Source organism: Elgaria multicarinata, chromosome 7 (assembly GCF_023053635.1).
Source record: "Elgaria multicarinata webbii isolate HBS135686 ecotype San Diego chromosome 7, rElgMul1.1.pri, whole genome shotgun sequence".
Classification (NCBI taxonomy): domain Eukaryota; kingdom Metazoa; phylum Chordata; class Lepidosauria; order Squamata; family Anguidae; genus Elgaria; species Elgaria multicarinata.
In genome coordinates, this window is record NC_086177.1 from 27,125,513 (window position 1) to 27,141,991 (window position 16,479).

General features: G+C 41.6%; 1 protein-coding gene across 5 annotated transcripts in view; it reads right to left on the minus strand.

Moving 5' to 3' along the window:
- Positions 1–786: 786 nt before the first annotated feature.
- The window catches only part of RNF152 (ring finger protein 152), a 50,115-nt gene continuing 34,422 nt past the window's right edge, over positions 787–16,479 (minus strand). For all 5 annotated transcript variants that reach the window (XM_063130271.1, XM_063130274.1, XM_063130275.1 and 2 more), the window contains one exon: positions 787–5,061. In XM_063130271.1, the coding sequence (XP_062986341.1) occupies positions 4,280–4,891 (612 nt within the window). In that variant the 5' untranslated portion in view covers positions 4,892–5,061 and the 3' untranslated portion in view covers positions 787–4,279. The remainder of the gene's footprint in view (positions 5,062–16,479) is intronic.

Consider the following 16,479-nt stretch of genomic DNA (forward strand, 5'->3'; position numbering starts at 1 on the left):
ACATCAAAGCATAAGAGAAACTTAATTTCATGTCAGATGCACTAGGTATTAAGAACATCTCTCTATTACAATTCCTCTGGCAACGAGCACCAAGCCTACACATAAAACCCTGGTAAAAATCAGCTAACAGTGCATGCTTCCGAGAATGATTTTGGCCTGTGGGGAAAAGCTAACAAGTATAGAATTCATAAGTAGATCATCTTCATGGTATTATACCTGTGCTCAGGATGAAAGGTAATGGACAGTCTGCTGCAGATTTCAACTTCAAAATATTGTATGTGTTACGTTAGACCACCGTTTAATCTAACAAAAATTAAGGTGGGGCAGATTATGAAAGTGATGATAAGGTCCTGGTATAAAAAGTTGTAGGTCCCATGCAGGAACAATGTACATGATGAACCAATTTATGTTTAGAAGTATCCTAATAAGGAGTTGTATAGATACGTACTGTGCATAGATATCACAGGAGCATTTGAGCATGAAATGAACATTTATTAATGCAATTATTTGTATAGTCAGTAAACATTTAGGACTTTATTTAGCAAAAGACCTTTCTCCAGGTACTTTTGCTGTTTCTAACGTTTTATGAACAGAGCAGGCAAGTCAACAGCATGCCTTGTTCTCTTTCTAATAAGAGCACTACATTGAGGAGGAAGAGGAAGGTTTGATTAGTTTTTTTAAAATCTACAGAGGAATTCAAGAAACTGGTTTAACTCGGGATAAGTAATTATGTAAACAAACACCTTGGTGCGTTTCCATGTGTTTGTTTACACCAGGGCAAAATATGGTCAACTTGCCCAACTTGATGCCCTCCAGATGCATTGGCAATGCTGGCTGAGAAGGGTGGGAGTTATTAGGCCAACGCATCTGGAAAGCATCAGGCTGGGATAGGACTTCTGTCCTTTTTAGAGCTTTCCTACAGGGCAACATTAAACAGTTGCAGATTTCTCTTATCAGTGAGATGGGAGAGGGGGAGGTGACCCTGTGGAACTTTGTTTATCCTAAGAGTCTCTTTGGACATGCGGTTGATTCTCAAAGTCTCTGCTGGTCAGCCTCTGTTTGAGCCCAGCTACACAAAACTAGATACTGAAACATCAGCTGGACTGTACCATGTAATCATAATAAGATTTTTTTTAATAAAAACCTCTCCCTGCACTGAGAGCACTGGCATGTTAAAGTTTCTAGCCTAGCCTTTCGCCCAACATGCTTTTAGTTTATTATTTACCTAATGCCACATCTAAGTGTACGTAACACTTTATTGAGTTTCGTAAGCAAACAATTAGACAGGTACCCATCCCCAATGAGCTTACAATCGGAAACAAATATAAGTGAAGACAGCAGAGCCTGAGGGGATACTTGAGACAAGGGTTACAAGGGATGGATGCAAGTCAATGGAATTATCCATTTCTAAACTTGGTTAAAGATGGAACAATGATTAAGGAACTACACCAAAGGTTCGTGGAAAAGGGTGGGTTTCAAAGACAGATTGCTTAAGGAGAGTGCAGAGGATGAACAGTCAGAGTCATGCCAGAGAGCAAAAGATTTTCAAGGTGATTAAGGGTGATAGTGCTGGAGAGGTTATGGTTACAGGCAGGGTGTTTATTGAATGGGAGAGCAGTCAAACAGTACCCCCTCACTTACAGTCTTAAGTGACAGAGTTGCACAACATAAAATTCTACTGATTGTCTAGCTTGGCTTTGAGTTAAAGGGGAGAAAACCTGTTTCAGCCTCCTCTACAGTAACTAAAATAATGAAAGACTGATGCCCTTTGGGGGGGAAAAAAGCTTATCTGTACAATGGATCTAGAGCAGCCTTCCCCGACCTCCAAATCTTTGGAACAACACTCATCAGCTACGGCCAGCATGGCCTATGATCAGACGTTGTCTGAAACATCTGGAGGGCACTAGGGTGGAGAAGGTTGGCCTGGATAAATGTACATTAAAGGGTGGTGTAGACATGTATGGATCCTGTAAACTCCGTTCCATCAGCATTTTGCAGATCGTCCAAATTAGCACAAATCTGCCCACAATGCACAAATTTCCCTGAAATGCACATTTTCATGCTTTAGCCTCTCAGGGAAATATGCATTTTCAGCTGATTTTATTTTAAAAAAATGTATTTTTCTCTTACTAAATGCATGCAAAATTCTGGAAAGACAAGAAAATAGCCCACAATCCGCGGAATCCCCCCAACTGGGGAAAAGCCAGTCCGCTGCAGAAGCCGTGGGTCAGATTCATAAACATTTGTTTGATATCCCTAGGTTCACTTTGGGCCCATGAAATGAAGAATGGAACATGAAGAACAGAAGCTGGGAAGTGGGAGAATAAGGGCCATCCCAGTAGCTTCCATCAACATATAACATCCACCGGCATTGCACTGATATGGAGAAAGTGGGGAATACCTCAAAATATCCACCACCTTGTACATAAAATCTGGGATCATGGAAGGGGTAAGAACCTCTCCATTTCTATCTACTCATTCCTGCTTAGAGAGGCCTGTGCCACTGTTGGAGCAATGGACTCTCTATCCCAGAGTTCACCTATAGGTCTTCAATTTGCAGGCTCCAAACTTGCCTCTGTTTTGTCTCAAGACGCAAACAGCAGAATAGGCAGGATTCATAATCCCCAGCAAACAGACAGTATGTCCAGCAAAATGAACAAGATGGTACTGCTAAAAGTACCCTGGGACTCTTGTCTGTATAAACAGGGATTACTGATTCAGGATAACATGAACCAACAGCCTTGGATACTTTTTGACTTTCTTGCCACCAATGCGAGGACCATGCTTTTTCTCAACATGATCAATAGAATCCAGCTGTTCCAAGAGGCACTATTTTCAAAACTATCTTCCCCTCCCCACCCTTAGTTATATAAACAGTATATTTCCCTTGGTAATGGGCAAAGCTGTTTTAAGTTTTGCAGGAAGAAGCTCATCTTGGCAATTCACATCAGTCCAATGGAGGTTTGGATGGGGTAACAGCCTTTCTGTTCATAATCTTCTTTAAGAGATTGTCATTTTTCTTTGCTTTTCCTTTGTGATTTTAATTTTCTCCTTACTCTAAATGCCTTTGGTGGTAAGGGGTGCCACCCTACTGGTTGATTTGTTTATTCTGTATCATCACCATAATCTTCAAGAGCATTGCCGCTGGCAATAATAAATAAGCATCTATAGAATTATATTGAATTTATGCTTCATTCTGTAATGTAGTTTCAACTTGCATTCAAAAGATATGGAACCTGAATATAAGTCTTCAAAAGCTATTCACTAGGTCATATTGAAAGATCAGCCTGTGTCTTGAACTATGCCATCTCTTCTAGTTCAGGAAGGACAGGTTCTTAAGAAACCCACGACATCCACTATGTGTGCTTGAAACAACATGCCCAGGATTTACATTTTCAAGTAGTGCTTTGCAGAAGGGCACATACATAAAAACATTCTGGCTGGATATCTAGGTCCCCTTCCTAGATCCCCTTTATTGCTTCTATGCTTGGATCGCATTTCAATTTTTTTAAAAAAACAAACAAACACTAAACTACAGATGAAAACAGAATGCACATAAACACACAGATATATTACATCCAAAATACTTCCAATGCTTTAGAAAAACTGTTTGCTTTCTATAACTGGCACAGATTTTTAAAACCATTTTAATTAATGTGCAGTTTAAAAGATACAAAAGCCTTATGGACTAAAGGACTATTTTACTTTTCACAATTTCCCCTGTTGCTGTTTAGAAATAAAGAGAATTATGTTTCCACTACGTCTGGAAAAGTACTGGGTAGCTTGACTTCCTTAATTCTGATGTGTAATTCTACTTGAACATACAGCATTTTGATTTGTAAATCAACTACTCTGTTGAGAGAGACACACAGAGATAGAGAGAGAGAGAGAGAGAGAGAGAGAGAAAGAGAGAGAGATCATGTCCTATACTTGTAGAGCAGAACCAGCTAAATAGATATCTTTAATCTCATAACATGATGAAATCATTATAAATTACAGCTCATTTGTTAAGTGATTATGGTGATGCATGCAGTCTTCCTTGATACTGTTACCTGCAGATAAGCACTGGACATGCCCCATACTCTACCAACAGGTTTCACTGTCCTACTTTTTACAGCAGACTCTGAACTATCAACCAGCTTGCCCAGTGTCAATGACTCAGTACTGCAGAACGCTCCACGTGACAGTGCTTCATTTCATGGCATCCTGCCAACACCATAACCACCCTCCCCAAACCCCTAAAATTAGCCCACAGGAGTATCGCCACTGCAGCCTTCTTTCAGCCGCACGAGATCACAGTGAAACGCTTGGAGATGCAGGACATGTTGTGGAGGACAATACCAAGGAGAAAGACCAGGACGCAGGCCACCAGGATGACGGTGCAAACCCCTGACCAGGTGGAGCTTTTCACAATGCCCCTCCTGTCTTGCTCCTCCTCTCCTGCATCTGGTGGGACCCCAGCTTGCAAGGGCTGCTGCTCAGCTGGTATTGTCACCACAGTGAGAGACTTCTGTTGGCTGCCTGGCAGAAGGCGGCAGCCAATGTCCCCCGGCAAGAGGGACCTCTCCTTGGAGATGGGCAAGGGCAACATGTAACACCCATTGCTCGGAAGTTTGATGAAGACGGGAGTGTGCTCTGATGTGTGGGGGATGGCAATCACAGCAATGACCTCCGGATCATCTGGCAGCTGAGAGACAGAAAATCCGGGCGGCAGTTTAGTGATCCCTCGGCACCATGGACACCTCAGGTCCTTCTGGCTGCTCCTCATCTGCTGAAGGCAAACCGAGCAGCAGGTATGTTTGCAGTCCAGCAACTTGGGCCTCCGCCGAGGGCTGTAGTAATTGAAACAAATCTGACATTCCAGCAGAGTGTCCTGGGACAGAGTCTCCATTGTGGTCCAACTGTCGGAAAGGAAGAGATGATCACGTCTTCCGGCCCAGCCTCAAATCCAACGCCCAGAGCAGTTCTTGTCCTCCCGCGATGACTACTTTGTATTCTACCACCAAACGAAAGGAGATAAGAAGTCTGTAGGGAAGCATCTGACTGGGGGTCCGTCACTGTCTGAGAAGAAAAATTAAAAAGAACAGAGTTAATCAAAAAAGTCTCGTAAAATACTGAGCGGGGGTGGGGGATCCAATTTTTTTTCATTAATTCAGAAGGATATAAAAGTCTTTTTTTGTGTGTGCCAAATATCAGCTCAAGGGAGACTTCTCCTTAGCATAAGCATTACCAAATCAAGGGTATTAGCCTCATTGGGTCTGTTCAGACAACATGCTAAGCCATGGTTAAGACTTTCCTCTTTGCCCAGGCATATGGCGGCACATCTTAATCACCCACATGTTTAGTTTTTTTTACGGTTTTTAATGCTTTATGTGTGTATGTTCTGTGTTTTAGAATTTTAAATTTTGTATACTTGTTTTTAACTTAATTTAAGAATTTCTGTAAACCGACCAGAGAACCCTGGCTATGGGAGCGGTATATAAGTGCAATAAATGAATAAATAAATAAATAAATAGGCTGTTAACCCAGGGTTATGTAGCCACCATGGTTAGGAATGGTTCACATGACGCACTAAGCCGTAATGTTTTGCTCAAAATGCTTAACCTTGGCTAAGCGTGCCCTCTGAACAGGGTAATTAAGTGACCAGTCACTTTAAAAAAAAACACAACAACTTAAGGCCATGGTCAGTAATAGATGATTATATAACGATCTTTGAAGAAAGCCTTTCAGACTAACAGTCTGAACCTCCACATGTTCACTTGGCCAGCAACAAAAAGGCTGTTTGCATACAGGAATCAGGTAAGGTGGAGTGAAGGAAGGAGTTATTCTTTTCTTTTTTAAGAAAAAAGTTTCGTAAATGCTTTGAATCAAGTGGTGAATAGTATGAGGCAAATTTGAAGATAAAGAGGAAAGAAATACAGAGACTTTTCCCTCTGACTCTATTGCAGGTTGCATCATATCACTCTCACATAGCCCTGCAGTCATCCTCTCATGCACATACCAAAGATGATAGTATACCTTTAAATATTGGAGACTCCATTGATGAATAGCTTAGGAAGGAAGTTGCCAGTTGGTGTTACATAGATATGAGAGATGTGTAAGACAGCAACCTGCATATATTTCCAATGATTAATCTATACGATAAGACCTTGGTTTAGAAAGCACAAGTCTTCACAAAAGGGATGCTTGGGCAGGGACACGACAATCCTAGTGATACTTAATGCTGGTGGCATGGAGCTCCTTCTCTATGGTGTCATCTCCTGTGACTGAAAGTAGTGTCTGAACACAGGAATGGCGTGGGCAAGACCAGTCACAGGATCCTTCCCTTCCTGACCATGGCTTTCCTTCTTGGCCAGATACTGAACACGCGGGAATAGCATCACAGTTCCTGTGTTCTATTGCTTACTGGAGCAACAAGAGAAATGTCATGGAGAGGCAGCCCACCCCATTTGTGTCAAGGATGAACCAGGCCTAAGAGATAGCATCTTTCTCAGGGGCACCCCAACCATTGTGGTTGAACAGCTCCATCATCCTCCAAACTCTCCATTGCAGCCACTGCAGAATAAAGTATTAACTGAGTCCATTATAGCTTGTAAGTGCACAAAACCCTAAAATAAGGACACTGGCTATTTAGCCAATATAAAACATTGCCACAAAGTGGGTATGATGAATACCAAGGAACCGGTTCCAATTATTTTTGTAAGGAAGAAGGTTAACAGCGGAAGTTCCACCAATAATGTTTTTACCACGTTGGATTCCCTATCCCTGGTTTTAAAACTTTGCTGCTTGCTCTGACACAATTAAAGTAGCACGCAAGATCAAAATTGACCTCATTTTCTCTCTGGCTAGTGCTGGCTTTTCAATTGTCATCTCACTTCTTCAGTTTTAATCTACAATATGGGTAATTACCCTAAAAGTTCATAAAAAAGAAAAATGCACCTCCAGGAAGTAGAGACGTACACACAAAAAATAGGTGAAAGGTTGTTATAAGTTACAAGCAGCACAAAACAGGCCGCACAATGAGGTCGTAGGATGGACTGTACCACATTAGACTGCAAGTGTGTGCGTGAAAGGGATTGGGGGGTGGGGGTGGATCAGTGTTGAAATGCTTCCCATGAAAAAAAAGCTCCCTACAAGTAAAACAGTAACACATCAGGGAGAAAGATTCTAGCTCACCCTTTGTGTGCTAGTTTGGCAATTGGGAAAAGTGGGGGAGTGGGGAATTCAGGATGGTGGTGCTCTCCATGCTACCACTTCAGGACTCTTCTGCCTCCCTCTGATGCATGTGCAGATGCTCTGATTTTGTAGCCACACAGGAGGCAAACCAGCAGCAGTAGTGGGTGAAATGAAGGTCTTCGGCCACTGAGGTGCGCCCAGGATGCTAGTCTTGCACTGCAACCCTACCGAATACTTGATCAAAAATTTTCAGGCTCCCAAAACAGGTCTTATCAAGTACCCAGTGGACTACAGTACAAGACTGTCCTGCAACATACAACCTAGGAGCCTGAGTTCAGGCAAAACTGATCTTCTGTTGTGGTAGCTTCTGCCATCTCTTTACAATATAGTGTGCAGATTTATATAAAAAGACACTATATATGTATGCTGCACACATATCTACTATATGTGTACACACATAGTACTCAGAGGCGAATGACAACTCTAAGCATGCTTTGTATTAGAGACATTCCATAGCAGTCCAGACACCCTCCGTCCTCCCAGCATCAGAGCAAAGCAAGGAAGAGATACCTTCCCCTTACTCAATGAGCCTGGAATATACCACCTAAAGTATTCATGAAATGTTTATATAACACCCACCTTAAGCACCCAGAACACTCAACACACATAGGAATCCAGAAATATTAATATGCCAGCTACAACATAAAAGCTGTGCTTAATTTCCGGTGGCCTTAACCTAAGAATGTATTAAATTCTGTAACATTTGCAAACTTTATCAAACTAGTAGCACAGGGAGACTAGGGAGTGAGAACCCAAAGAAACTTACTCTCAACTCTGTACAACTCTTAAATAAAAACAAAATGGCTACTTACACAGGGAACAAAATGCTCCCATACACAGCATCCCTTACAACTGCTTCTCTCATTGCAACAACTCATGGAACACTCTGGTTATTACTTTAGGTCACTGTTGCTACCAAACACCACAAACATTAGCTCAGTTCTTGGTTTCTTTAAAATAAGTGAGCCATTTATTCATTCATCCCTCAATATATTTTTAATAATTTTTATAGCTTTTCTGTAACAATGTGAAAAGCCTATTTTATAGATTAAAAGCAGGATAATAGAAAACACCCATCAATGAGATTTCAACGCCGTCATGGCCTGCTTCTGGACTCCACAAAGGCACCTAAGTTGGCCCCTGCAGACAACAAAATGGTGGACTGATCTTACACAATGCATGTGTTAAAGTAAATGGATTTTTTTTTATTATTTTATTCTGCTCTTCCTTCAAGGAGCTCAAGAATTTATTTAGTACATTTCTGTACCATCCAATAGCCAAAGCCTGGAGCAGAATATAGTCTCTCCCACCCCATTCTAAATCATACAATTCTGTGATTTAGGTTGGACTGAGTCATAATTACTACCCAATGGTTGACCAGGAATTTGAACCCAAGTCTCCCAGCCCAATCCTCTAGAGCTGTTCAAACAAAAGTACACAACAAACACACACGTGAAGGTTGCAACTGTGCCCACTGGCCCTGCCCTCCCTTCCATATATACATCTAAATCAGCCTTTACAAGCTGAACCAGCCTTCCAGAAGCGTTGGAGTACAGCCCCCACCACAGGGAATCCTGGGAAGGCAGGGAATCAGATTTTTTTTTAAAGAAACAAAACAAAGAAAAGAAAGACTACCAAGTGACAAAAGGCAAAGATTATTGAGGACAGAGAGCTGGAAATTATGTATGTAGCCCTATCTCCCACCACAAAGTTCTGCAATGCTTTACAGAGCCAGCCAGGTCTCACATGAGGGCATAGCTGACTTCAGCAGCAGTCAAAAACATTGTTTTATCATTAGTACTTTGGATTATCTGATGACAGCCAAGAAAATGTTGCTGACAGAGGAGACCCAGAGCTAAAGAAAACTGTCAGGGGTATCCTTAGGACTCTTAAAGGACGGTGAAGAGGGGAGGGGAGGGCTGGGAGGCAGTGACACTCAAGTGAGACCAAGAGACAGAGACAACCAGAATCATGATTAATATCCTTGGCTAGTGCAGATTTGATAGCAGCTGAAAGCTCTGCAGGGCTGAGCTATATCTACTAATGTTAATAAAAGCTAACGGAGTATGAAAAACCATGGGCAGAAGACACCAAGCAATAGAAAGAGGTGCATTAGCGGCAGAAGGGAGGAGAGAGAGAGAGAGAGAGAGAGAGAGAGAGAGAGAGAATCATTTGCCTGACACAGACTTCCCTCCCTCCTCTTTGTTGGGCATGTTTGTTGCTGGCATGCAGAACTGGTTCTAATAAATGAGATCACAGAAATATGGACAGAAAGAAGTATTTGAGAAGGATAACAAAAGCAGGCCAACGTTGAGAAACAGCCCCCTGCTGTACAGCCGCAGAGCACACCAAAACAAATGGGTGAGTATGCAAGAAATCAGCACGGTGACGGAACAAGGCTGAACAATTCTAATACACCCTAAATACAAGTGTTTTCATACACAAGTCTTAACGCAGAATTTACTTAAAGCAGCAAATTAAAAAAAAAAAGACTAGCTATGCCTTTAGAGTAATGTAATTTGGCCCTAGATATCAGGGAGAAGGATTCTTGGCCTGCTTTTTTCCTGACATAAGTGTTTTCTATGTGTAGGGTTTTTTTTCCTTGCAGAGGGATTCATACCCAGACCCTGCAGAGGGATTCACACACCCATACCTTGCATTCGCAAGTGGAACAGTCGTATTATGTGATGGGCTCTTCATTTTAACTGGGCCCAAGAATTACCTTTGCGAATACCCAGCTTGTGGGCTTTCCCAGAAGTACTAGTTGACTACTGTGGATGCTGGACAATGCCCAGCAGGGCTCTTCTTATACCTCTAAACTATGTACGCATCTAAACCAGCCTTCCCCAGACTGAATCAGCCTTCCAACCTTTGTGGGTCAGCGAGCACATTGGGAATTTTGAGAGAGAGTCATGGGTCCTCTCACAAAATGGCTGCCATGGCAAGCACTTGTGCAATCAAAAATTGAGTGTCACGTGGACCTGGCTAATCACAAAACATTCCTTTCCCAGAAAGCAAGCTGGTGAAAATAAAATAAAAATAATTTAGGCCTGAGGCCCAAGAACTTAGGCACAAGGCAGAAGTGGGGCCTGAGTGCCAAAGCACAAAGCCAAACTTTTGACCCAAATAAAACTGGCGCTGGAGGGCAGCACTTTGCTTTAAAGCAGGCCAGCCTGCCAAATAATAATAATAATAATAATAATAATAATAATAATAATAAATTAAAATTAAAAAAATTATGGCCTGGGGCCTGACAGGAGGCAAGGAAACTGTCCACAGGCACGACATTGGTGACCTCTCAGAACATCAAGGCAGTACAGGCACAAATGGAGATGTACCTCTGTGGCTGGCCTGCAACTATGGAGCTTTTTTCCCCCTCAGAAACTTGACAAGATTCTGAGTATTTTAGCTATTTATTAAATTATATCTGATTTAACTGGATAGACTTTCACAACAGCAACCAGAAAACAAACATCACACACTTATTACCTACCTTGAGACTTGGAGTGAAGGAAAGCAATACATTCAAGTACAGTGAGTAAAAACTTAGCAGTCTCAGAACAGCCATGTAGAAATCCTCATAAAGAGAGCTATACTTCTCCGTTTCTGTCAGCAGAATGACCAATCATGCACATGATGTTAATAATCTGAGATCTGACCCGTTTCAATTGAATTTTTCTCCACATCGAATTCAATACTTTTAGTTCTGGAAGCAATACAGAACCATCGCCCTACATAGTGAATGTCACTCATTTCTTAAAGAAAAAGCCTGAGAGCTATAGCATTACTAATATTTAAAACACATTTCACCACAGTACGTCTGCTCCAGCCATAGCATAGTCACAATGAATGCTATAGCAGTAAACTTTGGACAAACCTATGCATTTATATGCAGCGCCATTCCGCAAAGTTAATATCAAGCTTTCAGCAAGACAACCTATTCGAATGCTTCACCTTTACCGAGGAAGTTTCATTACGCAAACTCCACAAACACATTAAACATCCTTAGAAACCATGTATGATTTATGACAATGTTTGTCATCCTAAAGCTGTGGTGGGGGAGGGAAGAGAAAGAAGAGAAAGTGGCATGAGTTCGCAACAGAGAAATTAATTTCCAGAATCATCTACACTAAAATATAAACAGGATGTGTCTGTTTGGAGCTTTTCAAATTAACAGCAGAAGGGAAATGCTGTAAATTAAAATGTTGCCAACACTTTCACAAATGAGTTTGGGATTGGGTCTCATTTATTCTGAAATGAAGACACTTTGCTGTGTTTTCAGCTACTAGGGGTTAACTATTTGCTTTCTTCAAATATTCTCCACAGAGACGACTCTTATTTATAGACTTTCCTGTGGCTCTAATTGCCAACAGTATCTCAGCAGCATACAAAGGGAAAGAATGTATTCCCCTGTGTAGAAGGACTGTATCAACAGACAAAACAGTGACAACAACAAGAACTGGGGATTATTCTAGTCATTTTCAAACAAGCTTCTAAACAGCAAGCTGCCTGTGGCAAGGAAGGGTCTCCTCTAGTGGTCAGGTCAGTAAGGCATGATTTCCATGTAACAACAATCCAGAGTTTGGGTTGAGTAGGGATTGTCATTGAATTGTGGGTTGTCATTACATGCAGGCCTTGCACTGTGGTTTAACTATGGGATGTTAACCACAAACAACCTAGGAAGAGAACTCATGGTTTGCTCTTGAGTTGTGAAATCTGAGTTGTTTAAACAATGAATTGTCGTTACATGTGGACCCAGAACCATAGGTTGTTCATGGATTATTTCACTGGGCTACAGAGGCAGCAAACAGTAGTGGTTAAAACAGCAACAACGCCATTCATTCTACATGCCTGTATTACAGCACATTTGGAATACAGGGAGGAAGTGGACAAAGGAGGAAGGAAATAAATAAACCAGAGATTAAGAGAACAAACCACAGTTTTTGGATGGTCTGCCAGACGAACCCTGGGTAAGGCAACAAATAATGGGATTCATAAACCATGGGTTAAGCGCTATGTGTAAAGCAGGTTGGTGAATTTGACAGAATACAGGTAAGAGCTCATTATCAACCCTACTCCATAACAGCAAAGAAGCAGTACTTCCCCACCACTGTTTTCTCAGGATGCCAGAGCTTTTCTGTATGACTCAGGTCCTTCGTTTACTTGGCCCCTAAGGAGTGGCTTGCTATGACTTGCTTGCAAATCACTGAAGTCAAAATCCTGAAGGTAATGGCAAGACTGCTGAAGAAACTCTCCTTGGAATGTTGTTAAAGGTCATAGAAAACCTGCCATGTGGTAGCCATTTTTGTAGCATATTGGTCATACATTCCAGACCCAGTACCTGCTGACCTACTGAGAGAAAGGTATATAAGCTTGAAGTATTTCAGCTTTTATAATTCTGTATTCTGTGAATCCTAACTAAATTGGTTGTGTTTGATTTTTTGTCCTTCACATTTTTTTAGGCTGGGTTTAATTCATGCTCACTGTACTGAAAATAATAATAATATAAAAGTTAAAAAAGGGGAGGGGGAGAAAACTCTCCTTGGACCCAGAAAATTTTAACAACTATCATCTAGTCATCAAGGTTCCTGATAAGATAGTTGCTATGCAACTCTAGGCACTCTTGGATGAAACTAATTTCAGTCTGGCTTCAGGCCTGGTTTCAGCACAGAAATTACTTTGGTCACCCTGATAGATAACCTGTGCCAGGAGAGAGAAAGGGGAATGTGACTCTGCTCATTCTCCTGGCCCTCCCAGCAAGTTTTAATATTAACCATAGCGTCCTTCTGGACCAGGCTATCTGGTTGGAGGCACTATGCTGGTTCCTTTCCTACTTGTATATTCAATTCCAAAGGAGACTACTCACAGGGTTCTACCTCATCGCCCACAGTTTTTAAATATCTACAAGAAACCACAGAGAGATCATGTGAAGATTTGGTGTGAAATGTTATCAACATGCTGATGATATCAACCTCTGCTTCTCCCTTTTCATTGGAGTCAGATGAAGCAGTGAAAGTGCTGAACTGATGCTTGGAATCATGGACTTTGTCCAAACATTGCATTCATTAAAGAAGCTCTCTCCTGGATCGCTCACCATCTGATGTGCCTGCTGATGTAGGGAGACGGGGAGGGGGAGCTTTTCCAGTCGTAACCACACTTATGGAATGTCCTCCCCCAAGGGAAGCTTGTCTGGTGCCAATTGTCATGTCCTCCAGCACCCAGGCAAAGCCATTTTTAAACAAGCAATATCAACGCATGTTTAATGTTTGATTTTATCTGCTTTGCTGAAGTTTTATGCTGAATCTTTACACCATTGCTCTGCTCTGTTTCTTTATGGCTAAGAAATATTTTAATTCTAGAACATTCTCTTTTTAAAACAGGGGCACTTTTTTGCAGTTCTATCCTCCCCTTGATTCAGAGCTTTAAGAACTTGATTCAGAGCTTTAAGAACATAACAGGAGAAAAGTCTCCTATGATCCTTCTTGTTTGCCTCACTCACCATCCAGTTTTGGCATTCTCTCTATAATATCAGCCCTAAAAAGGATGTCTGAAAATCAGAAATCTCATTTAAAAATCAATTTCTTTACAAAATACACTCCATACCAATACCCATACCAATACCATACCAATACCATACAATACTGCGCTCTTCGAAGCCTTCCACTTGTTCTTGTGATCCGATTCCTTCTCGCGTCTTTATTAATCTTATCCCTGCTATCCTCCCTTCCTTGCTTCATATTATTAATTTTTCTCTGTCCTCTGGTTCATTTCCTTCTGCTTTTAAACATGCTACAGTCTCTCCTATTCTCAAGAAACCTACTCTTGATAGGCTATCTCTGTCTAACTACCGACCTGTCTCTTTGTTGCCGTTTGTTTCAAAGATGCTGGAGCGTGTGGTCTACTCTCGCTGTCTTGATTTTCTTTCTAGTAACTCTGCTCTGGATCCTTTTCAATCTGGATTCCATCCTTTGCATTCCACTGAAACAGCCCTTACTAAGATTACCAATGATCTTCTTACTGCCAAGTCTAAAGGCCATTATTCCATTCTTATTCTCCTTGATCTAACTGCAGCCTTTGACACGGTTGATCATGATCTTCTTTTAGATTCCCTTCATGACCTCGGATTTTGTGGCTCTGTCTATAACTGGTTTGCGTCCTATCTAGCGGGTCGCTCTTTCAGCGTGTTGGCTAATGGCAGCTCGTCTTCTTCTTTTCCCCTTTCAGTAGGGGTTCCCCAAGGCTCGGTGCTTGGTCCGTTGTTGTTTTCTTTATACATGTTGCCCTTGGGTAATCTTATTCAATCTCATGGCCTCCAATATCATCTGTATGCCGATGACACACAATTATATCTTTCATCTCCAGATCTTTCTCCTGATGTTCACGATCGTATCTCGGCATGTCTTTCAGATATCTCAGCTTGGTTGCTTCATCGTCGTTTGAAACTTAATATGGCAAAGACTGAATTGCTTGTTTTTCCTCCTAAACCTTCTCCTCATCTCTCATTCTCTCTTGCTGTCAATGATGTTACGCTTACTCCAGTCAAGGAAGCTCGTAGTCTTGGCTTTATATTTGATTCCTCGCTCTCCTTTATTCCTCATATTGAGGCAGTAGCTAAATCCTGTCGTTTTTTCCTGTATAATATTGCCAGGATTCCATCATTTTTGTCTGTCTCTTCTGCCAAGACTCCTGTTCATGCATTGGTTATTTCTCGGTTGGACTACTGCAACCTTCTTCTCACTGGCCTTCCTTCTTCTCACATCAGTCCGTTGGTTTCTGTTCACCACTCTGCCGCTAAGATCATCTTCTTGGCCCGCCACTCTGACCATGTAACTCCACTTCTGAAATCTCTTCATTGGCTTCCAATTCACTTCAGAATCCAATATAAACTTCTCCTGTTGACCTACAAAGCTTTTCACTGTCTAGCTCCTTCCTATCTCTCCTCTCTCATCTCACACTATTGCCCCGCTCGTGCTCTTCGCTCCTCTGATGCCATGTTTCTCGCCTGCCCAAGGGTCTCTACTTCCCTTGCTCGGCTTCGTCCATTTTCTTCTGCTGCCCCTTATGCCTGGAACGCTCTTCCAGAACATTTGAGAACTACAAGTTCAACCGCAGCTTTTAAAGCTCAGCTAAAAACTTTTCTTTTTCCTAAAGCTTTTAAAACTTGATTTTGTTCTGACTTTTATACTGTTAGTTTTACACTACCCAGTGCCTGTTTACCCTACCCTGTGCCTGTTTGCTTTCTCTTCCCCTCCTTATTGTTTTATTATGGTTTTATTAGAATGTAAGCCTATGAGGCAGGGTCTCGCTATTTACTGTTTTACTCTGTACAGCACCATGTACATTGATGGTGCTATATAAATAAATAAATAATAATAATAATAATAATAATAATAATAATAATAGGTCACTGGATAATGAAGATAGAATCATCTTGATTCAGGGTGTATTAAGATGGCCAACCTGTTACAGGAGAGCACAGCAAAGTGATTTAAAAATAAGTTCTACCTTGTAATGGAGGCCCAGAAAATACAAAGGATCTATACACACAAAATATATTCTTCACAGTGGCTGGGTTCATACATCACGCTAACCTATGGGAGGTGGCAAGCTACGTTGGGTAGGTGGTTATGTAAACAACCTACTGTGCTCCCATCAGTCAATCAGGCAAGCAAGCTACACAGAATGGTTTATTTCACACACACAAACACACCCCTTTTCTTCCTGTAGCCCTCCCGCCCAGCCCAGCAGGTATCCAAGCTTCCTTTGTGGTGAGAACAGAGATCACTTGAGAGGGGCAACAGCGTTCTCCATTACCCATGCTAGTGCGACAGACAACACGCTAACCCACCATGGGTAAAATAACCTTTACTGCAGACTGTGAGTTCTCAGGATGCCTTATTTGGGGAAAATAACCCACCGTGAGTGGAAAAATATCCCACAGACAACACACTAACCCATCAAGAGTTGTTCTGGAAAATAAACCATCATGGATTAGCATGTTGTGCGAGCCCTGTCAGTGTGTCATTATTACAGCAAAGCTCTGTTTTATGCTCAGCTAAGGAAACAATGTCCCTTAAAATTAGAGTTTTAATTGTTTGCCACTCTGCTCGGTTTTCCTGCATCTCCAAGCAAAGTTGCTGAACTTACTCTTATCATATGCAAACGTGATTTCCTGAGGAAGTGATTTGATTTTTTATTTTTGGCTGAAGAGAACTTAGCAGTGAAATTCAAGCTTTTATGTTG